This window comes from Cyanistes caeruleus, chromosome 2 (genome assembly GCF_971803275.1).
Source record: "Cyanistes caeruleus chromosome 2, bCyaCae1.hap1.1, whole genome shotgun sequence".
Taxonomy (NCBI): Eukaryota; Metazoa; Chordata; class Aves; order Passeriformes; family Paridae; genus Cyanistes; species Cyanistes caeruleus.
This window is the reverse complement of record NC_141702.1, coordinates 69,502,759-69,527,051: the sequence shown is the minus strand read 5'-3', so window position 1 is coordinate 69,527,051 and position 24,293 is coordinate 69,502,759. Positions and strand designations below refer to the sequence as shown.

Sequence of the window (24,293 nt, the reverse complement as noted above, 5' to 3'; positions counted from 1 at the left end):
AAGTGCTCTTAGTCAATTTCTGTTCCTCACCGACTGGTACTAGAATACAGTCAGGTATTTAATTTTTTGCTGTTATCCTACTCACAGTGGCCACTTCGATTTGTACTTTTTATAAGTTGTGTTCGCGTTACGAGTCTTCTCTGGATTCCCCCCGGGGGTCTTCTCCCCAAATACTGCAAGTTGAAATAAATGCAGCAACAAACGTAGCAGCTTACAGGGGACTACAGCTGTGGGTTCCCCTCTCCCGGGGGTGCTGCGGGGGAGCTCTACTGCTCAGCGAGAGTTCTCTTCAGCCGCTGCTCCCGGGAGAGCCCCCCAGCTTTGAGTTACGGACTCGGAACCATCTTTTGCTCGGTGGCGGTTCACGGTTCCGCAGGGCTTTACAACACGGCAGCGCTTCCCCGGGCATCTTTCTTCTCCTCACAGCCCGCCGCAGGTCTGCGGCTTCTCCCACGAGGCGCAATTCCCGGGGACGGGCCGGACACCCCGGCACCGCCCCGCGGGCCCGGCTCGCCCAATCAGAGCGCCCGCCTCGCACCCCGCGGCATTCTGGGCGTTGTAGTCCTGGCCGGCAAGCCCCTGTAGCGCGCCACCTCGATGAACGGCATTACCCAGAAAGCTCCACGGCGGCCACGCCCTGGGCCGATTTGCCCCTGAGGGCGGTGAGTTGAGCAGAGTGGAAGGCGGGGTGAGCCAATAGCGGGCCAGGGCAGGGCTGTCCCGGGGCTCGCGGCCAATCGGAGCGCTCCGAGGGGCGGGCGGGGCGGGGCGGCGGGTGCCGCGCGGCGCAGGGCGGAAGTGCGGCAGGGGAGCGCCCCGGCCGGTGCGGGAGGTGCGGCCCCGCGCGTGTGGGGCCGGGGCTGGGAGCAGCGCCACAGGAGGCTGCTCCGGGAGCGGGACGGATGTGGGAGCGGCAGGCGGTAGCGCCGGGAGGGCGCCCGGCCTGGAGCCGGGCAGCAAAAAAGCAGCGCAAGGTAGGGGCATTGTGAGAGCAGCGGCTTGCCCGTGTGTTAAGGGCGTTTCTGGTGTCCCCGCAGGTGTGGGAGCAGCCCGGACTCCAGCTGTCCCGGGATGGCTGCTGGGGTGCCTCCCGATGCGCTGGGCCGGCGGGTCGCCTGTGGCACCGACTATGGGACTGTGCGCTATGTGGGCGGCGTGTCTCGTACTGCAGGTAAGCCCCACAAAAGTAATAACCTTCACGTTTTATGGTTGTTCTCTACTTCTGTTCTTCTTAGTTAAAAAAACCCAACATTGTCAAGCAGAACGAAGCAACTTACAGTTTGATTTTTCTTCATTGTTCTTGTGTATATATGGCGACTTCTAGTCTGTGTGAGTTGGGTTTTTTGAAAGACGTCTGAGTTGTTAAAAGGAGTGTAAGGAGAACTTTATAGTCTTTTCCCTGATCTCTGTGCTGGCATAGTCAGGAAAGGTAAGAGGCAGCAGCAGCAGATCACCAGACCAGGTGCTCCCTTGATAAAATATTATAATGGGTTTGTGTGACAAGGCTCTGATAGTGGCAGGGGCTACAGGGGTGACATCTTTGAGGAGCTCCTAGAAGCTTTCTCCATGTCCAGCAGAGCCGATGTGTCATTAAAGGACATGGAATGATTCACACGGACATATTTCAATGGTATGACAGGAAAAGAAGAACTTTGTTTTTCTGACTTCAGTATTTATAGATTCTTGACAATGACCAGGGATTGGATAATTAAGTTACCACCTTCCCAATCACACTGGTCTTGCGAAATGTCCATCAAAAGAAGTTTCTTAGAAGGAATGTGATAAACATCTATGTTTACAGTTACTTTCCTGGGGAAAGTATCTAAAACTATGAAAAACAAGATCAGAAGGCTTAGTTTGCAGGGTGACACTGATGCCAGCCGGCTCCAGGGCAGACCTGCCACTGGCTAAGGCTGAGCCGGTCAGTAGTGGTAGTTGCACCTCGGTGAGACCATCTTTAAGAAGGGGAAGGAAAAGAGACTCTTAGCACAAAAGTAGCTGTGGCCAGAGAAGAGCTGAGTGAGATATATGTGAGAGGAACAGCCCTGCAGACACAAAGGTCAGTGAGGAAGGAGGGGAAAGAGGCACTTCACACTCCAGAGAGGAGATTCCCTTGTAGACCTACTGAGACAGGCTGTTTCCTGGCAGCCTATGGGGTCAGCAGGGGTTCAGAGATCCACCTGCTACCCATGGAGGAGGCACACACAGATAGATGCCTGAAAGGAAGTGGTGACCCTGGGGGCAGCCCACACCAGCCAGACTCCTGGTAGACCTGAGAACCTGTGGAGAGAAGAGCCCTGCTGGAGTGAGTTTCCTGGTAGGTCTCGTGACCCTGTGTGGGACTGACACTGGAGTAGCCTTTTCCTGAAGGACTACACCCCATTGAAAAAAGGGTTCCACACTGGAGTTCCAAAGGAAGTATCCTGTAGCCCATGAGAAGGACTTATGTTGGACCAGTCCACAGAGGACTGTCTCCAAGGGAGGAACCCGCACTGGAGCAGAGGAAGGACTTCCCTCTTTGAGGAGAAAGCAGCAGAAATAAGGTGTGATGAACTGACTGTAATCCCTATTCTCCATCTCCCTGGACCTTTCATGGGGAGGAGGTGGAGCCCAGGAAGGAGGGAGAGCTGAGGTGAGGGTATTTTTAAGATTTTATTTACTTCTCATTATTCTACTCTGATTTTGATTGGTAATAAATTCAGTTAATTTTCAAGGTCAAATCTGTTTTGCCTGTGACAGTAATCAGTGGGTGATCTCTCCCTGTCCTAATCTCAACTCATGAGCCTTTTGTTGTATTTTTTCTTCCCTGTTCATCTGAGGAGGGGAGTTGACAGAGTGGCTTTGGGTGGGCACCTGGTATCTAGCCTGGGCCAACCCACTATAGATGTTCAAATTTATGGGAAGATTCCTGATGCTTGGAAGAAGACTAGCCTTGCATACAGTTCTAGAAGAGGCAAGAAGGATGACTAGGAACTGTAGACTTATTAGCCTCACTTCAGTTTCTGGAAAGATCATATAGCATATGTTTCCTTGGAATCCATTTCTAAGCCTGTGAAGGACAAGATGGTAGTTGGGAATATTTGGTACTTGGAAATTAGAAGTGTTTTGTGTGCTTGGAAAATGTAATTACTTTCTATGACAATATAACTGTGAATGTGGATAAAGGGAGAACAAGTCAATATTCCTTTACTTCAGTAAGTCTTTGAATAATGTGTCCATAAAGAATCTCATTTGGAAGCTGAAGAAATACAAGGTAGGTGAATGGACTGTTAAGTGAGTTGAAAGTTGTCAAGTGAAGAAGTAATTAATGACTTGATATCTGGTAACAAGTGAGTAGTACAAAAGTAAATGCTGGGGTGTGTATTTTTTCATGTATTCATCAGTAGTTTGGGTGATGAGCAGTGTTCACCTTCAAATGGCTTCTCTGATACAAGACAGTATTGCAATCCACGTCCAGCTGTATGAACTTTAGGTTTGAACCCAAGAGACTCAAGAAGGATAAACTTCCGCATGTAGTAGGGACCAGAAAGTGCTAAGGAAGTGCTAGTGACTCACAGAGTCTGCTGTCAAGCACTTGGGGGTTAAGTTGGATACTGTACCAAATATGAGCCAACAAGCAAAGTGATCTTTAAGCAAAGATACATCTTGTTACTGGGTTACCTTAGAGTGAAGAGATGAGCATGGCCTGCAAGTTAAAGGAAGCTGTTATCCCTCTCTGGGGGCAGCGGTTCTTCACAAGGTTACGTTTGGAGTAATGTATCTGGTGTGGACCCATTCCAGTCCAAGAGGCACTTGATAAACAGATAAACTTGAGAGGATCTCAAAGATCTCCTCTCGATGAGTCTTGGGGGACTGCCAGGGTGGTTAAGGGCACAGACCATACACATGTTGTGAAGAGGTTGAGTGATCTGGGCTTGGTTTTGAGAGAAAAAGTGACATCCAATGGCTTCCTGCAGCTGTTTGACAGGTGGTTACAAAGATGGCAGAGCCCAACTCTTCTTACAAGTACTAGATTATTTAATAAAGGGTAAGGCCATAGCAGGAAAACCTTTTCCATTACATTCCTACATTACAATGCATCTCTGGAATATGCTCACCAGACGTGTTGGAACCTTTCTCTCCATGGAAATTTTCAAGGTGTGGTTAGGCAACAGATTACCTGACTGACTCATTTCAATGCTCGTGATAATCTCCCGCCTTGAGAGAGAAGGTTAGGCTAAGTGAACTGCAGGGGTTCTTTCTGGCAATGATTTCTATGGATATGATGCCATAAATTTGAAAAAGTATCAATCATTTTTTTCAGGAATTTGGCTGGGCGTGGAATGGGATGATCCTCAGAGGGGAAAGCATGATGGCAGCTATGAAGGAATACAGTATTTTACGTGCAGGTGAGTTGATTGACAGCATTGGCATGTCATATGTGGTGATGAGATGGTCATGGGAAAAGGCCCTTTGGCAATTTTTAGGGCATACCCTTCTGTTATCAGCTGGTCAGTATTAAAAAGATCATAATTCTGAATGCTCTGACTAGCTAATCCAGAGAAGTTCTTACATTTATATTTATCCAGTTACAGGTATTAGAGTATAGTAAATACTTAGAAAATACAAGTCATGTTTTCAGAGGTACATTATAAAATAAGACTTTTGGATGTTAGTAGGTTTTAGACCTTTTACTTTAGTTAGGAAGTCAATATTTACTAGTGATCTTCATTAGGTAATTCTGAACTGCAATATTGGTCCATATTAAGTATCTCAAAGACAGCCTGTATTTGAATTTAAGGTGACTTGAATATATCTTAAGGGGAAATACCAAGTTCCTGTTAATGATTTAGGTTATATTTGTATCTCTAAGGAATTGTTAAATACATTCATTTGATTTTGTACATGCAAAATATGGTGCAGCTGTGTAGGGTTTTTAAATATTTGCATACATTACTTTTAAGTGCAAAGATTTGAGCACTTAACATGTTTGAAATTGCAGAATGCAGGACTCTAGGATGGATATTAACTGCAGCAAGCTGTTGATTTCTTTGTTAGGACACATGCAACATCTAAAAGTTTGTGAGTTAAATAGTAACTGGGTGAATTCATACAAGAAAGTCATTAATAGCTCTTAAATACTACAGACTGCTAGCTCTGTAAGTTCCTGAGCATGGAAGTGGTGAAGGATGAGAGAACAAAACTTATTCTTCAGAAAAATAAGTAAAGAAGAAAACATCCACCTGTGAGGACTGGGTATTTTTTCCCTTGTATCAAAGAATAATAGAACAGGGCTTGAGGAGGCTAAACACATTTAATAAAAGAAAAAAAATTCAACATTGCTGGATTTCTTGTTTCAGCTAAAGTACTGGAAATTATGGTTTTAGAATAGCCATGTCTTTTAAATTAATATATTAGTGGAAGTTGCTTCCTAAATGCTTTGAATTTAATTGAAACAATTTCCAAGTCAAAGCTAGCTATGTTCTGCTGTAGGATTAAAAATATAAATAATTGGCTTACCATTCCAAATCTCTCTGGACAGAGAAAGCAATCGAACATTTCATGAATGTTTTTCAGAAACTTGACTGCTTTACATTTGTGTATGTATGATATTTCTATACATGTGTATAGACTCTTGGATTTCAGTGGCCATTAGTGTGCTTCCAGGAAATGAGATCTCAGTAATCTTAATTCTTGATGTAAAAATCAATGTTTTGAGTGAAGCTCAATACCCATAACAAATGTATATGTTGTGGTCTTTAAACATGCTCTTTCAAAACCTGTTCTTTTACTCTGCTATTTTCCAGTCAGAAGAGGTCCTGCTGGAGTTTAAGGGAATACATAGTTCCAGCAGTCCACCAAGACAGACAGAACTTCCTGTGTGCAGACACATTTGTAATTCGTGTACTGACTGTGAAAATGTAGGCAAACTTGAGTAAAAAATAGTTACCTTATTTTAGCAAAAGGATGCTAAAAAAACAAAACCCTTCCACAACTTAAAACATCACCTCTTTACTACTGCTTATTAGTAGGATGGAATAATGTTTCTTTGTAGATGAATATACACATCTGAAAAAAAAAGCAAACATATTTTTCCCCTTACACCTTATCATGAGTATCCTTTGCCTACTTTGCTCACTCCTTGAATTCTGATAAGCAGAAGCAGCTGATCAAGTAGCTTGTACTGTAAACAAATGCAGTGAAAGGATATTTTGAAATTGTTTGTAAGGCAATTTTGAAAATAACTGCTTTAAAAAATACATCTTTCAGAGTGACATTTGAAAAGAAAATCGTAAAAAGAAAATAAAACTGATTTTGAGATTCTCATTACCAGAGAATCTTCTTTCTAGTCCTTACTCAAAGCAGTAGGTCTGCTTAGAGCTCTGTGTGATCTCTGTAGTAGTTTTTTTGAAAATATGACCTAAACATTTATGTTTCATGGCAGTATGTTTATCTGGGTCATATATTATGTGGTGATAATTGAACTTCTCGAGAATATGAATACCAAGGAACAAAACAGCCATACTTCAAATTATGCTGACATCATCAGCATGTTCATCAACCCTATATTAGCTAGAAATGGCAATGCACAATCTAGTGGTGTTTTTTTTCCTGATAGTAGGACCTTGTTTCTTAATAACTGAGCTTAATAACTTCAATAACTTTAACAATCAGTTGCAGTAGTGTATAATGTAATTGAATTATGTTCTGCAGTCCTTCAAGAGAAATGAGGAGAAATTAAGCCATAAAACAAAGTTCAAATTTGTATACAGCTTTTGAAACATGAGTGTGCTTTTCAATAGGTTCTTGTCCCACAGACCCACTCACACACTTGTATGCCCGTGTTCCCCTGGGTAATGTGGGTTACGAGCACACCCTTCTCCCCTGGTTGTCCTATACTTGTTGCATGATGGCATTCAAGATGATCTGCTCCATGAAAGATCTGTTTATATTAAATTAGGCAATTTTTTCTTCAAGGGTGACAGATTGACCTCCAGGAATATCTACCTAGAGCACAAACAAACTCTTTAAATACAGGAAAAAAATTATCATTTTAATGTCCATGAAGAAAAAATTATTTTGCAAAGGCAGAAAGCATTCCTAGTATTCCTGAGAAGGTTTCAGTTAAGAAGTCTTGTCCATCAGAAAAGAAGTTTTGTTCATCAGAAACTCGTGCTCTTTGCTGCCAATAGAACTGTGTTGAAACAAAAGGTTGTCCCTAACCACTGCTAAAACATGTCCTGTGCACCAGCAGAACCCCAAGACAGCATATAAAACTGCAGATGTCTGTCTTGTTTTTTGAAAGCTCAGAGTCAAGTTTCATATCTGTTTAACTAAGGTAAACTTTCAAGAACTTGAAGTACTTGATCATGTTTGTAAAGCTTCTGCTGTTCAGTCAGGACTTTGATACTCCAGGGCAGGTTAGTGTTAGGTGTCATTCATAAGCACAGTTTGGTGCCATGGCCAGTCCTAAAACTTGAAGGATTTTCTTGACTGCAGTGTATAGATTCTTCTAATAGAAGTTTTGTTTGTTGAACACCTTCCCCTAGATGGAAGAGATCTGTTCAGTGCCTGTGTAAAAAAGACATGCATGGATTCAAACAGCTCCACTTTATGACACCTTATGAACCTTGTAGTGCATTTGCTGCAGTCATGATGGTAATTGCCTGGAGCTGAGCATTGCAAACAGACAGTACTGGGCAAAGAAGCCCTTTGATCTGTGTTTACTGCCTAGGCTGATAAAGCTGACATCTCTTTCTGTGGCTCAGAAGCTTCTGCACTCAGACAGCTCAAGTGTGTAGCTGTTATGATTTATGTACTCCTGCATTATTCTTCAGTACTGAGAAGTGTATGTGTGGTATTTCCCTAGCATATGAAGAGCCATCATGTACCTGTAATGATGAGCAGTGCCATGACTTCGTTTTACATTTGCAAAGAATTATGCCAAATTCCCTCCTTATTCAGTGAAAGCTGACAGCTAATCTAAATTTTAATGAATATCCTTGAAGTGCCCTAGGCATGCCAGCAGATGGGTTGTGTGCTTCAGGCTACTGAATCATGAATAGGAAGTGTCCTGCAAGATGACTTCTGAGATTGGGGTCAACCTCTCTATTTCAAAAGTTAGTAGGAAGTGTCAGTATTAACAAGAGCCAACTGCTTGCCAGAGCCCACTTGAGCATATTCCACATTTTCTGCTTAAGAAAATTGGGCCAAATCTTCTACCACTCTGTTTCCACACAGTGTTTTGTTCTGGCTGCAAGACAGTTTGCATACATGAGAACAAAATCCCTGTTCTCAGACTTCTGAGTGTTCACCTTAAGTCAGACTGATCATGGGTTCTTCCATCTCATAATACGCATGCTGGATGGCTCTTTGGATTAGGATTTATCTGTTTAGTTCCCAGTTATGGAGATTGATGGTTAATAGGTGTGTTTTTGTCTTAGTCCAGGTGCTGTACATTATTTGTTTGATATGTACATACAGCTTGTACAGTTCATATGTCCTAGTGTGAAATTTAGTATAGGAAGTGTGTTTTAGGGAAAATGAGTTACAGTGACATCTCTCCTTGAACGCACAATAATTTTGCCTGAAAATTGGTTCCTATTGCAGTTTCCTTTCGTGTCCTTTGTGACAGTTCCTAAAAATGTAGATCAAATAAATAGACTGGAACTGAAAAAGAAGCTTAGGCTGTGGAATGAATTTAAATATACATTATGTGACTTACAATAATGTGCAGAGTAATGGGAAGTAATAGCAACAGGAGAGAGAAAACCTATGATCTTGTGATCAGGACAAAAAGAGAAGGGTCTTGAGAGATAAATACTCTAAAATTTTCATGTAGCTTTAAATGACAGGCAACAGGGTGGCTAGGTTACTCTGCTTTTTTAATTTTTTTTCTCCCTAAAGATAGAACTGGTTCCTGTACAGAAAAGGAGGAAGGAGATGCCAATAGAAGTGGTGACCTGAGAGGACAGAAATGGGCTTAGGAATGGATATGGTGATGGGGAGACCCAAAGGTCTTGGCTATGACAGGGATAAATGGCATGACAGGACAAATGCAGGTGTCAGGTTCTGGTTTAGCTTTGGTGAAAGGGTTGAGGAGAGCAAAACTGTTTAGTGTAGAGGGATGGTGATAACAAAATCATGGTGATAGGAAATTGGACAGTTGTTATCAGAATAAACTTACAGCAGGACCTAGTGTGAATTACAGATAGAAAGGAGTACAAGGACTTTTTCCAGAGCCCCAAGCAGAATCCTATACTATCTGCCATCTATGAAGCTGTTTGACTTAATTAAATGCAGAAGTGATATATTTGCAGGCAAGAGATGTTCTAGTCCAGGTCATAAAAAGGTAATTTACTGTTTTAAGAAGAGGTATTAAGAAATAATCACATCATTTTTACGTTTGAGGAAGTTCAATATTTAAATCAGTCAAGTGTTTGCAAGCTATGAAGAATTTCAAAGGAATGGAAGAAATTACTTAAGAGGTTACTGGGTTAAAAATGTGTTGAAATGCTTATCAAATATGAAAAGTTCACACCAGATTTACATTCTTTAGGAATTTGCCTTTCTGCTTCTTTTGTAATCACTGCACTCTAAACTTAGTCATTACAAAACTAGACTTAAAATACTTTAAAAGTAAATCACATCTAGTTTCTATCCAAATAATTTTTTAGGATATGAGAGTAGAAATGTTAATGAATGAACTTGGCACAGGAAATTTCCAGTACTTATTTTTTAACAAAAATGTGAATACACGGTGTCCAAACTATTCCATCTATTTGTAATAGGTTCAGAGGATTTGGGGCCTTTAATTACTGGTTTTTCCTATGAGAATTTTGAACTTTGTAGCATTGGTGGTTTATACTATGGTTTGTTAATTAGACACTTGATACTTACATACTGTTTGGAGAAGTTTTATTTAGGTAAGTGATGTCTACCTCCAGGGCACTTTCCTATCAAAGTCTGTTGTCTTCTCAGATGGCAGACAGATATTCACAGCTACCAATTTTCTTCCTCATGCTTTCTGGCTGATGCTCCTATCAGATCCCCATCTGCTCTGTGATACCATTCCCATAACTTGTCCCTGCTAGTTCTTCCCTGATACTGTGCTTCCTCACTAACTTTGATAGAAAGTGTCAAAGCAAGTGCATGGCAAGTAATGGGCATGCAACAAAGTTTTTTCAGTGCTCAAGAAAAAACAAGAAACTTCATAGGATTGTGTTGAACATACATTATTAGTTGGATATTTCTGTTGAATATTCATAATCATTACGATGTTGGTATCAGGACTTTTGAAAGTTTGTTTTTGTGTAAGAGTTCTGAGTGCTACAATTTGTATGTTGTATTATTTGTGTGATAGAATTACTAGTGAATTATGCAAGCCAAATACAATGTAGCAATCACTATCTGAGTATTTCTGAGGCTTTGGTAAAACTCCAGGCACATTTATTGTATTATTTAGGTAACTTTGTGTCTATCCATAGGTAGAAACTTCTTTTTCTGGAGAACCTGAGTTCATAATGAGTTTGGAAATAACAGAGCAGTTATTTTTAATAGTGGCACTGACACCGTAATTTTGATGTGTAAGTACATTTTGGGGAGCCCCAGTACTCCAGTTCTCATGGTATCTCCCTATGTAAACTTCTGTCAAGAACTGTCAAAGATACTTTGAAAGTCCCTGGCTTGCTGGGAACAGTGATGTTTACAATTAGCCCATAGCATTGCCTTTTGACTGCTTTGGTTCTCAGTACTTTTGTTTAAAGTAGTAATTCATTAGTCAGTCATTGTAATGAAAACTTTGTGTATTTCATCTTTTCCTGGCTGCTCTGTTCTAGGCATCCTAAAGGAGGATCATTCATCCGGCCAAACAAGGCAAATTTTGGGGTAGATTTTCTTACTGCGGTAAAGGATCGGTACGGATTGAATGATCAGCAAGATGTGCAGTATGGGACAGGGGATACAGTAGTATTTGGAAGGAAGACTGTGGAATTCGTTGGCATGGATTCTGTTGCAGAACAGCAAAGGCAAGTGTAATATATGAAAATCTAAGATATATTATTAATGATTGATGAGTCAAGTAGTATTTCAACTGTAAGGAAGTGACTGTCATGCATATTAAATTGTTATGTGTCTAAATGCAAGCCAGACTGCACAATGGTGGAAGAAAGACAAGAAATCTCCCAATTGTGGATTCCTAATTTACAGGTTTTACAAATAGGAACAGGGATTGTGTGATGTTTGAGTGCTAACAATCCTCATTCTGGTTTCATAAAGTAGCAGATGATGGTATCTGGTGAGAAATGAGAGAGAAATTATCATGATATTGGCAGTCATCATACACATGCATGGTCTTTTTAAAATAGATGTTTTCTTAATATTGTACAGTGTTTTTTAGTCTTTGTTTACTCATATCACAAATGAATTTGTAACCAAGAGAGGGAAGGCAGAAAGTCACTGTACTGCTAGTGAAGAAGTTTTTCAATCAGTTCATGTCATGTTCGTGTACCTGGAAGGGTAAGAAAGGAAGTAATGTAATGATGTGTAATAAATTGCAATTCTAATGGCCTCCAGCAGAAGAGACATATTAGTTCAGTAGGTGGCAGTCTCCTTCTGAGCTGATATTCCACAACTATTCTCCTTGTCTCCCAGAGCATACCAAGTAGTCAAAAATACTTTCAATAAGTGATACAAAGAATGCCCAAATAACTCTGAACCTCTTGCAAAACATGTTGCAAGAAAACTTTTTAACTTGGAACCTCTAATTAAATTCCAGTTTGCACAGCTATATTTAATCTGCTTTACCACTCTTTATTTCAGTTGAATGAGGTTTTTTCGGGGGGTGTGGGAACCATGGTTCAACCAGACTTATTTTGTAGTAGTGATGTAAAGGCAAAAAATAGAGATGTGTCTGTTTCCCAGTGCGAATGACAGTGCAGGGTAGTAATCTGCACATTGCTAATTCCAAAGGAGAGATATGCAGGAAAAGGATGTTATGTAGTTGTAAAAACCAGGCATTTATGTAACATACCTATTTCTGTTTGAAGATTACCTAACAGAATGTTCTTTCTCGTGTAGACAACTGAACAAACTGGTGGATATCTCAGTGCGTGAGTGTGCAGTGAGCCATGCTGGTCAGGAAGAGGAAATCAGCAGAGCGTGTGCCAGTATCCTTTTTTTGCTATACTGCATGTTGTCACAAATAAAGTACATACTTTAGCATTCCAAGTGCTTATGTCAATGAATGATACTTGTATCCTTTTATTAAAAAAAAATAAAAATTAAAACTGAAGTTTATATTTACAAGTTTAATGCAATGTTAAAAAGTTAAAAAGCCAGACGCCTACAAGTTTTGAGAGCAAATGCAAATTTTATATAAAAATAGAAGTATAGTCATAGGTTGTTACTGTGACTGCAGTTTCAGAAGTCTCCAGTAATGGTGTTCTAGAAAATTCCCTAGACTAGATAAGCCTATGTGATATGTCCTGTAGGCACCAGTGGTTTCCAATATATAACAAATAATGTATTTAGTATACTGCATGTAGTGGCAACATTACAAAACTATAAAGCAGTTATTATTTGTTAATTTATAAGGACTTATAAGCGTTCCTGACAATATAGAAAATAATCCATTAGAGAATTTGTATAGTTAAGCTCTTTTTATAAAACTATAAGCCATTTCCATATCACAAATCAAAATAAAATTTACTGTAACTGAGCAGTAACATCCCTTAGTGTAATCTATTTCTCTTTGATTCAAAACAAAACCCTAATTCTAATTCAGAAAAAAAGGAAGTTCAGTTTTGAGATAAGTTTATTTTTCTTAACAAGAAATTAAAGATATGAGGCACATAAACCTATCAAAAAATCTGATATCATCTTGGGAGACAGTAACAGCAATTGCTTCTCAAGTTCAAAATCTAGAAACACTTAATGTCAGGTATAAATATTCATAATTTGGTTTCTCTTCCTTTGGGGTAGGAACAAAAACCAAGAGGTTCAGAATTCAGCTTTGTAAATGTAACTGGATACAAGACTCATTCTAATGGGAGGTTTTTAAACACTTTTTTATTGTTTTTTAAATCTTGTTCTTAAGCAACTGCTCAAGTTGTGGGCTACAGTGTGGGCTGTATTTTTCTAACATCTGTATTCAAGAAAAGACTAGAATCCTAGGAGTTCAGCTTCTGTGTAAAACTAAGTTCTGGAGAAGATTTTTCTTCAAAGTTTTAAGACTTGATTTTTGCTTTTTATTATTTTTGATACATTCTGGCTGTTCAGGCAGGTCTGCATTTAGGACTCCATTTTTGTTTAACCAACCATGTCTTGACACTAAACTTAATTGTCCAAAATGCTTTAACCAAACCTTAATTATCCCAAACCTTAGTCTATTTCTGTCCTAAAATGATGCTGATAAGAAACTGGTAAGACCACAGTGACAGATCTAGGAGAAAATTTCTTGTACAATGATGACACTGGAAAAGGAGGGAGGATGTTGTTAAATAAAGCTACAATTCCATTGAAACAAGAAAATTTATAAAATAATTTTAAAATAAAGAACATTTCTAGTAAAAAGCTATACAGTGTAATTGGCACATGCCACAATAATTTTCTGCTGTGAAATAACACAATGGATTAGGTAACAGCCTAAATCACCATCACTTATCATTAATGTGACAAAAATGTATTTTTAAAATAGTTGTAGGTGTTCCATTTTCTTCAATTGTTTAGCACTGAGCAGCTGTTTGCAACCTGGGTGCTATTTTAAAATCTAACTTTGCCTAGAGCATATAATGATTTATGTTTATCAGCGTGAATGAGAATACAGAGAATTTATTTTAATTCACCCAGAATCATTTTTTCATTTTTTTCATTGTTAAGAAGTGTACTCTAGACTGAAGGGTTTTCAGAAGTTATTTGTGAAAAAAAAAGGAAAACAAAATGAGATTGATGCTGGAATCTCATGCTTACTACTACCAATGGACATAGTCTGAATCAGTTTTTTATTGTTTTGACCTTCTGTTTGCTTTAAAAAAGAAGGAAGGTAAATCTGTCACTGTTTTGGTTTTCTTTGTGCATGGAATGTTGGAAGACAAATAAAAATGATTAACCATCCACCAGCTCTTTATGTGGAAATTTTACCCAAAAGTATGTAACTATAAACTACACCGAGATTTTTATGAGACTATGGATGTAGATTTGGCCTTCCAAAAGAAATAAAAACTTCTTTTTCAGGGTGAATAATGAAAACTTATTTGAAGACTGCAGATTTGAGAATCTTTATCTTTTCTTCTTTGTAGTGATCCTTAACTATTGAGAGTTGATTTTACATACTTTTGTTTTACTGGGGTCTGGATAGTCATGTAGGCTCTTCATTTTCAGTCAACATTAAGGAATTTAATCCCAAGCTCTGGCTTTGTTTCATTTAATATTAATGAAAATAATTCTTTTCATGTTCAAAACTTAGTGAAAGAGAAAGAGGCCACAGATGAATATATATGCATTTTTGAATAAATATGCATTCCTGAAGCAGGAAAGTAAATTAGGAAAGAGCATGTTTGAATATAACTAGAAATATATTTTATTATATTTTAAAATATGTGACATCTTGGCAGTGATTTTAATTTTTGCAGGGTGTAAATTTCTTTTTCTTTAATGTGTAACTCCAAACTAATGACTTAAATAAATGTGATTATTCATTATGCAAACAATTATTCTTTTTATGCAGTGAAAACAAAATGAGATTTCCATCTACATCAACTTTTACATCCAGTGGCTTTTCAAACTTAAAGATTCTGGCACTTAATCAAACTGAAATAACATGGACCGAGGTAATAGCCTTTCCTGATTTTTTAAAATTTAATATCATTAGGTTTCTGAGGCAAGGAAAGCACAATAAACATTTGTGCACTGTATCGTTCTACTGAAATCAAATAATCCTTAGAAAAGGTGCTGTGGGGTAACTGTGTTACATATTAACTAATGTACTTCCTACATAATGAAGGAAGTAATATTGGCATAGGACTATAATAAGAAACATTTTACTTCATCTACATCTGTAAATTGCCAAATCTAAATAAAGCAGTTGGAATAAATAAAGCAGTTTCATGTCCCAAAGTTTAAGTGATAACTTTTTGGTTCCTGGTAGCTGTTGAAGATATACCTGTACTTCTCTGCACGCAACAGAACAAATGCAAATGGAAAGAAAATATTTCCTTATGATGTTGTTCTTGTTTTGGCATCACTTTGCATCAGCAGGAAATTGGATTCATATCTTTGCCCATACTGATGGTTCTTGAACCACATGATGCCTGGTTATTGGCAGCACCGAGCAGAGGAGAAACAAAGCTCTGACTTGTTTCAGGCACTGAAATGTGTGACATTTAAATTACTCTTTCCTGGTATGACATCTTATTAAGAATGAAGTCCCATTGTCAACTATAGTTAGCAGTAGGCCTTTTTTCAGAGATGGGGCTTAGGAAGTGCATCTCAGTGTCACGTTACTTATAATGGCTTCTAAATTCCAAACTGTTATTTGGATTTCTCAGGGTCAGATTTTGTAGTACTGCATTGTAAAATGACATGACTTTTCAGATTTTGGCTGCCAGCTGCTATCCGGTAAAAGAGCATTTAGCAAAACTGGGGCTTGAGTAGAAAGAAGCTTCTTCATTCTCTTGTCTTGCAGCAAGACTAGAGGATGGTCACTGCTGTGTTTTTGTTTAGTGTCCATTCACTGTGCTCTTAAAACTGCCTGTGGGATTTATGGTAGGACAGTTGATAATCCTTCTGTAGGAGCAGCAATATGAATGGTGAAGGGAATGGAAGAATTAAGTGGCTACAAACACTTTAAATGCCATGCAGTCCTCATCAGACTAAATCTGCATTGTGGTGTTTAAAATGTTGGCACCTGCCAGCAGCTGTCCTTCATTCCTCCACGGGGTGACTGAAAGGCTGGTTGGAGCCATGGCTGCAGGCAGATTAGAGTCCTTCAGGGCTAACTAAATTGCAGTGAAAAAGCCTCAGCTTAGTCAGAGCAATTTAAAATGATGCAGCTTTTGTTTTGGGGTTTTTTTTTTAACTGCTTTAGTTAATGATTCGTCATTGGCCATAAAGACATCTTTTGGCTCCAAAATCTGCTTTATATATTTGTTCCAATTCATTCTCTGTAAGTAGGGAGACATAAGCCTGTGCTTGAAAGTGATGTTCCAGGGCAGCCAAACAAAAGGGAAAAAAATAAAGGCATGTACCTGACATCAGTACTCCGTGAATAAACCACTTGAAAATGTCACTGCTTAAGCTCTGAGGGGAGTTACTTGAAAAGTCAACTTTTAAATAGAAAATAATAATGAATATAATCCAAGCAAATAAGAAATACATTTAAGTTGTCAATGGGGATATAAGCAAAAGTCTTAGGAGTGTTTTGATTAAAATTAAAACAGTTTAATGGTGAACAGCATTTCAAAATTACTTGCTGTTATATGTAAGACTATATGGCATTGAGACAGTTGTACTTTTTTTTTAGTTTGTTCCTCTGTTTTGAAGTATTTTTCATAGGAGAGGGACATGCTTAACTGTTAGGCAATAATACATAGCTCCACATTCACTTGAGCATCAGTTTTCAAATAGAATTCTTTCATTAGTATATGATTTGCATATATCTAAATACTTCTGAGATTATTATTATATCAGTAAAAGAGCTTATTACTGTAGAATTGTTGATTGATTGTTCAAAACATAACATATAACTTTCAAAGGGGAAAAGTGTCCTATAAAAGAACTTAAAGTTAGCAGCCATTGATGTAGAAATTGAATTAATACATTTGACTGTAATGAATTCATATTTATGGCTCCAAACCCTTTCTTTCTTATTCAGCATTTAAATCATAACATTATATTTGTGATTCTGTTTTCAAACTAAGATTTTATATTCATAATACAATCTACTATTATACAGGGTAAAAGAAAAATCTGGGTTAGAACAAGTGCAGGATCTTGCCTCTGACACTAGCAAATAGAAGCAGGTAGTTGGGAAAAATTCTAGGCAAAGGATAAGCACATGGTAAGAGCTTCTCAGAAAGTAATCTGGAATTGTGTGGCTTTGTAAGCTCAAGTCTATATACCTCCAATTAACATTTGTGCATTTTTTGTTTTATGACTTAGATATCTAACTGTGTTAAGAACCCATTTGAAAATTTTATTATAACTATAATTTAACATCAATTTAACCTTTTTTGGGTTCTGATATTGCTGCCTGATAATTTCATTTAGTAAGTCCCAATTTGTTAATATGAAAGTAACTGAGAACAGCTATTCTCTGCTTCGTGGCTTTAATTGTTTAGCTTCTTTGTGCCTTTCCCAATTATATTGTTTGCTTCCTGGGATAAACAGACAAAAGATACAGGAACATCGTGGACTTACATGGTGACAATTGTTTCTTGTTGTCATCTTTATTTCTTTTGCAATAGCTCTTGCATTTCCATTCTTCTGGTTTTGAGCATCAGTGGCTCTCCTCTGGGGGTTTGTTACCTCCCCATCAGCTATCCAAATGAGGCCCCAGTCTTTCCTGAGGGTTAATTGTCAGGTCTGTGAATTTCTGCTTCTAAGGAAGCTGTTTTAAGCAGGAGCTGGAAATTTGGCAATTTGAGTTTCTTGGAATTGTGCTGTGACTATCATTTGGCAATTTTCTAGTCATTTGGGCAGCCTATTGAAAAATCTTCAGATACTTCAGGTTTGTGCAGTTTTTTTTATTCCGTCCATCCATCCATCCCAATGCAGGGCTGTTGTGGGGCAATCTCTGTCACTCAACATGCACCTCATTTCTCTTGACTCTGCAGGTTTCTTGTCATGCTTCTTCATCACCAGGGAATAACTATTTTGGTCTATCTTGTTGACACGGGGAAACACTATCATATTAAAGAGATGAAATATCGTCATTCCCTGCTCTTGCTTTGGAACAGGAGAAGTTGTTATATCTGAACTTTGTGTTTGTGTGTTACAGATATGGCAGCAGGTTGATTTTTCGTATTTTTGGGTGTGAAGCAGTTGAGCTCCAAATCAGAGGCTGCCTCTGGAGGAGATCTGTGTTTACCCTTGGCATGGTGTCTGAGTCAGTTATACAGACCTGCAGCTAAGATGGGCTCGTGCAGCTGTAACAGAGAATGGTGCCAAGGAGAGGGGATGATTACAGGAGAAGGGGTCAGCTGTGCACAAAACCAGTTGAATTGGACTGTCCAGATCTCTGAATTCCACTGCTTGTAACCTTTGTCACTTCCTGTATAAACAAGCTTTCAGTGACTGCTGCACATCTGTCTGTCTGTGTTCTTGCATCTCAGAAACTCGGAATCCCCTAGTCAGTTACAGTCACATTTTGGATAGAGTTAGGGACTTCAAAATAATTTGTTAACTACTAATTCCCTCAAAACAGGAATGTAGATGAATGAAAGAGCCCCTGTAAATTCCCAACCAAAGAAAGGGTAGCAAGGTGAGCTCACACTTATTTTGATTATGGAGAATACACACCAGAAAAAAAACTCAGCAAAAAGAATAATTTGCTACTCACAGGCACAAATTTGTAGAAAAGCAATCAGTTCCAGTGCTTATGGAACTCCATGTGCTAAAACTGCACAATTTTTGACACTTTCACAATTGCAGAATAATTTCACAATACAAAACTATTTTATGCCACCAATTTATATCACCTTGTAATAAGTGTTTATTTTTAAAAGTATAATTACCTCCTTTTTCTTCTCTTGTGAAGAAAAAAATGGCCTAAAATAAAAGAATATCTTTTATGCAATTTCAGGGCATAAGATCTAAAACAAAAATATCTTTGTTCAATTTGTAGTGCTTTTTGAATTTATTTTCTTTAAAGAACTTGAAAATTTCAGGATGTGTTGAATTAATGCAGTTCTTGGCTTTTAGTGAGTTATAGGCTGGCACAGTCCCAAGACAGAAAAGGCTTCAAGCTCTGATAAATTAAGATATTAAAAAATATTCTGTCAGACGTGATGAGGTATGTGTGTTAGCTGGTTCTGGAACTTCTGCATATATATATATATATAGTTTGTACAGCCAGTTCCTCACCTCATCATAGGGAAAACCTGGTCACTCCAACTCACTGAATAAATTAACTCAGTTTCCAGGTCACTCAGTTTCCAGTCTCAGCTGTGAGGGTGGCCACAAGCCTGGGACTTACAGTCTTATGACTGCAGAACCCCTTTGATGTCATCTGTGCTGGTAGATCCAGGTACAGGAGAGCCATCTGGAAGAAAGGGAAGACTAGGAAATCTTTAATAATTGTTCCTCTGGTTTGGGGAGCCATAGCTTGTTCTGAACACGTTCACAGCAAATTTGGATGAAGTATAATTTCTGAAATATTTTTCCCATCTTTTGTTATATTAAATAAAGTTTTGCTCTTAGGTTCTTCTTTGTGCTCAAGGATGGCCAGTACTTGAAGAGTTGTACCTTTCTTCTAATAATATTACAGTTTTGGAAAGGTGAGTAACATGAGTCAGTCAGCTGTTAGCCACTGATGTATCACAAAGTTACATAGAACATGAAGTTACATTCCTGTAATATATATATCACCACGACAATAATTGATGCAAATTTCATGTGATGTACTTCAGAGTATTCATAAATGTGTACAACTGTGTGCATGTGATTATATACTTAGGAAAACAGTGTTTTCATTGGCCAATAACTTTAAATATTCTGTGTTTTTTTCCAATGTATCAGGCCTGATAATGTCCTGCAGACCCTGAAGTTGTTAGACCTTTCAGACAACCAGTTGCTGGATGGAAATCAGATGCATCTAATAGCACAGCTCCCCAGGTAGCTGTAAACAAATTTGCTGGAAATTCTTTGTCCTACATATTCATCTCTGTAGTCCTTGTTGGCTGAAATATGATAGTATTGATGTTGCATGAAAGATTCATGAGATCTTGAAGTAGAGGCATTTTGCCCTCTTGAGGAGAGTAACTGCATTATTTAGTTGAGCTATTTTAATATAATCTTGCTTTTGTTGTATAATAACACATTCTTCAGCTGTGTGTTATTAGGTTTTCATTATATACTTATGAAATGAAAGTGATTTACCACATTTTGCTAATTTGCAGAATTATCATCTTTCCCTGTACACCAAAACAGCAGCCATGATTTTCAATAGCCACAAGCTATTTTAAAAAAAATCATTTAGAAAATCACACATTTTAAATCCAGGAGCCATTCTGAAAGCTTGAAATTGTTGCACTTACTCACTGAAAATTTTATTCCCTGAACACTGCTGAAGTCTGGGTACTGTCTGTGAGGCTGCTTTTCATTTATCAGTGATGCTGCACCACATCAAAAGCTGCAGATCTTTATAAAGAAAAGAAAAAAAAAAACAAAACTAGGTTGTATTTCTTTGCAAAAAAACTTCCTGTGCCACATACAGTGATCATTGTATTTATTAAATTTCAGATTAGAACAGCTAATACTTAGAAACACTGGGATATCTTCTATACAGTTTCCTGATGTTGCATTTGGTATGTAAAATAAGTAATTTATTTATAGTTTTAAAATTCTGTTTATTTAAAGTTTTCACTGTCATCTTACTCTTTTCCTAGGATGCAAGACTAAAATGTTTCCCTCGCTAAAACGCCTTGCAATAAATGGCAATAAAATATCACAGGTAGGTTCGATTGTGATGGTTTCACATTTTGTAAGTAAATGTATCTTTGTTAAGAGTAACTTGAAGTTTTGCTTTTTAAAATTTTCTTTGATTGTATGTGTAAGATTCTGAGGTAATGAACACTTTGGTCAATACAGAGGCATAATTTAAAAATGTAAAAACATTTCTTTAACAGTTAAAACACATTTATGTTATAGCAGCTACCTCATAATTCCTCTCACAGAATTCTAATGTTCTAAAATTCTGACTAATTCCTTGGTTTGCTTTGGTTTTTAATTAAGTGGAGTGCAGTTCTTTCCTTAGCTAAATGAACAGCATCCAAGTACTTGGTTCTGATGATCAAAATAATTTTTCCAGTCATGTTTGTTGTACATGAAAAGTCAGTGTTATCAGGAATTGTTCTGAAATGAAGTTATGTTTTATATTTCCTCAAAAGTCTCTTCCCTTCCGTTTCAGTGGTCATCTATCAATGAGCTTGATAAACTGCCAAGTTTGCGGGCACTGCAGTGTAACAATAACCCCTTCGTGGACACAGAGAAGAACCCAGAGACCCTGATACAGCTCATTATTGCCAAGATCAGTCAGTTGGAGGTTCTGAACAACTGTGAGGTACGTGATATTTCAACAAATTGCATGAGTCTGGCAGAAACTTTCAATCACTGCCTGAGGAATTGTTTTCAGTTTCTTTTAAGATGATGGATTGCTTGGATGCAGGAAAAGTAGTCCATCTAACTATCCATGCTAACTAGTCCATCCCCTTGTCAGCGAGGCAGGCAGTAGGGCTACAAGACTGAGCCCTCTCTGTGAGCATTGGTAACTCAGTGGGGACTTGGACAAGATGGGTCAATGGTGGTTTTCTCTCAGTCCCTGAACTGCGTTGAAGTTGAGGACTGTTAACAAAAACCATACTCTTAAAAAAAAGAAAAAAAGAGAAAAAGCAGCTTAGTCAGATCTGTTTCAGTGACAGCAATACCAACATTTGCCTCCTGCAATGGAAAAATACCATAATCCACACCAAATCAAACTTTCAGCAAATGTTTGTTGTAAAGGAGAGCAGAAGCAGCATCTGATCCATTGCTACAGAAAACATCCTTGCACCATGATACACAGCAAAATCTTTGCTTAGATACTCAATTATGGCTCAGTGAGTACACAGAGGGGCTTTAAGACTCCTAATGGCTCTAAAATGTACTGAATATATGGATCAGTCAGTATTTGGAGCATGGTTTGTAAGATTCTTGGTAGCGTTAAAACATACACAACATTAAAACATGAACACCACATAACACCAGGGAGTCTGTGGCATTGATTAGATTTTGTTCTCTGGAAAGTTATATAATAGAATTATGTGTCATTCCTGTGTCAGTACAGATCCTTCCTGCTGAAAGAAGAGGAGCAGAGCTTGATTATCGCAAAATATTTGGAAAGGACTGGCTAGAAGCTGGTGGGCATTGGAACCCAGAGAAAAACAAACCAAGTGAAGAATTTCTTGCTGCCCATCCCAGATACCAAGCACTCTGTCTTAGTAAGTACAAGCAGAGTACAACAGTGTTTCCTCACCTCTGGCATTGTGGCAGCACTGGTTTGTCTGTTTTCAATTTCTCTTCCCCTTGGTCCTTTTTCCACGTGGAAAGCCCATCCACTGGCGAGCCTGTGTGCCAGTGGGCTTTTGCTCCTGTGGGGCTGCTGCACAGAACTGCACCCTTCAGGGCACTGCTGCCTCAGGAACTCGGGCTCCCTGCCTTGGAGACCCCAGCACCTGGGAGCATCCACTCCCCCACTGCTGCTGAGCAGGCAGTAGCTCTCTCAGCAGTGGGAATGTTAAGCAGCTCCCCCATGTCCTGAATGCTGCAGCAGCTGAAAAAGACTCACATCTGCAGCACTGCGTGGTGCAGGATCTACCACGTCTGTGCTGTGGAAACTTGTGCCTGATCCTGCACCACAGTGGTCTTTAGAGCTCAAGTTTTAGTCTTTGAAGGGTTCTACGTGCACTTTTCTTCCAACAGAATATGGAGCACCTGAAGAAGGAGAACTGAAGGGACAACAGCCTTTGACTCTGAAAAACCAGCTCCTGAGTAAGAGGCCAGAAATGGTCAAAATTGTTCCTTCTGCATTTAGAATATTTTATGAGCTTAGTGTCTCCTGGGTGTATATGGAGAAGAAAAAGTTGTGGCTTGTAATTCTGCTTTTCTGAACTGTCTCAGTGAGTTTGGCTGAAAACCTGATTCTGTGTACTCTCTTCTCATTTCCCCTCTAAACCCAAGCCAAAGGATTTTCTCAGTTCAGATTTAATGGAGAACAAACACTATTGATACTCCATTCTGACAGTGTGAATGGCTTCTTTACAGAAGACATCCCAGATTTTAATCTCAACAGCTGCACTGTTTTCTGATATTAACTTTTTTATGACTTCTTAACTTTAGGACAGACAAGAAAAATATGGGTAGCTTTGGTTTGGGGCTGTCTACATATTTAATCTAGGTTACATCCTGGACTTGCAAATTCATGTAGCTGTGTTTCCCAGTTGATAAAAGAACTGAAACTTTTTACTCCATGGGCAAAATAGTATTTTAAAATGTAACATTTGAATGCATTTAGGTGGAAGACTAAATAGAACGAGGAATCTTGTTGGCTAGAGATATAATATAAACCTTTTTTTAAGGATAAGTCTTTTAATCTCTGTAAAATAATTAGGCTAATAATGTCCTTTCAAACTATTTGTATGGTGCTTTTGAGAGGACCAAAAGCCTGTTTTAAACTGAATAAGCAATTTCCATTCTACTGCAGGTTATTTTTAAAAAATGAAGTAGAAATTAAGCATTTTTATGTAAATACTCATTTTGACCAAAAAATCCTATCTTTAAGCATTAGGGAGTCACTTCTACAATAATTTACCAAAGATGAATAAAAACTTGGTTATTTTGATTAATTAATCTTTCAGATAATGACTAAATGCTATCTTAACTGCTCAGATGCAGGCAACCTGCTAATTTTTGAGATCAGGCTGAGGTAAGGGAAACAATTTCTAATAAAATCAGACTAGAAAGACTAGGCTTCTGCCAGAACAGGGCTTATCATTCTTTCAATAATGCCTCACCTTTCTTCCTTAAGCTCTGACAATTAAGTGTCCTGAGAAACCTGAACAGAAACCAGTGGAGAAAAAACTACCAGGTATGAAGTCTTGGCTTATATTCAAGCATTTGTTTCATTGCTCCTTTTCAAACAACTGTATGAAAGAATGGCAGCTGCCTCTGGCTTTGTCAGCTCCTGAAAGCTTTTCCTCTGTCATACAAAGAAATAACAAAGGAAGAAATTGTTTGAAAAAGTCATTACTCTTCTGGCCTTCATACTTACTTTCAGTCCAACTTGAAGATGGAAAGTTGATGCTTGTCTTATGACCTCTGCTGCTGGTTTCATGACTAATGAGTCTGAGGCAATTAAAGCCCAGTTAAGAGGGATGAAATCTGGTGGATGTGTTAACCAAGTAACCAGACCATGAAGTCTTAAAAGGCAACCACATAGTGTGTAAATCTAGATATTGAGGTCTGGTATCTAATACATGAAGTTAGGAATCTAGTTCTGACCTCCATCAAATTTGTCTTTTGAAGTTTTAGTGCCTGTAGTGAGACTGAAATGAATTAAGACC

At 38.6% G+C, this 24,293-nt stretch overlaps 1 protein-coding gene across 3 annotated transcripts in view; it reads left to right on the top strand.

Annotated features, from left to right (window-relative positions):
• TBCE (tubulin folding cofactor E) overlaps window positions 1–24,293 on the top strand; it is a 50,108-nt gene that overhangs the window by 24,218 nt on the left and 1,597 nt on the right. Inside the window, exons 1-16 of one of the 3 annotated variants that reach the window (XM_086877780.1) lie at window positions 761–832; window positions 1,038–1,171; window positions 4,304–4,388; window positions 10,467–10,565; window positions 10,818–11,006; window positions 12,058–12,146; window positions 12,820–12,919; window positions 14,705–14,807; window positions 19,396–19,472; window positions 19,714–19,809; window positions 20,437–20,501; window positions 20,583–20,647; window positions 21,104–21,256; window positions 22,019–22,172; window positions 22,654–22,722; window positions 23,759–23,818. In XM_086877780.1, the coding sequence (XP_086733906.1) occupies window positions 10,981–11,006; window positions 12,058–12,146; window positions 12,820–12,919; window positions 14,705–14,807; window positions 19,396–19,472; window positions 19,714–19,809; window positions 20,437–20,501; window positions 20,583–20,647; window positions 21,104–21,256; window positions 22,019–22,172; window positions 22,654–22,722; window positions 23,759–23,818 (1,057 nt within the window). In that variant the 5' untranslated portion in view covers window positions 761–832; window positions 1,038–1,171; window positions 4,304–4,388; window positions 10,467–10,565; window positions 10,818–10,980. Of the gene's footprint in view, window positions 1–760; window positions 833–1,037; window positions 1,172–4,303; window positions 4,389–10,466; window positions 10,566–10,817; window positions 11,007–12,057; window positions 12,147–12,819; window positions 12,920–14,704; window positions 14,808–19,395; window positions 19,473–19,713; window positions 19,810–20,436; window positions 20,502–20,582; window positions 20,648–21,103; window positions 21,257–22,018; window positions 22,173–22,653; window positions 22,723–23,758; window positions 23,819–24,293 lie in introns of those variants that run through there. The other 2 variants (XM_086877778.1, XM_086877779.1) reach the window with 2 other exon arrangements.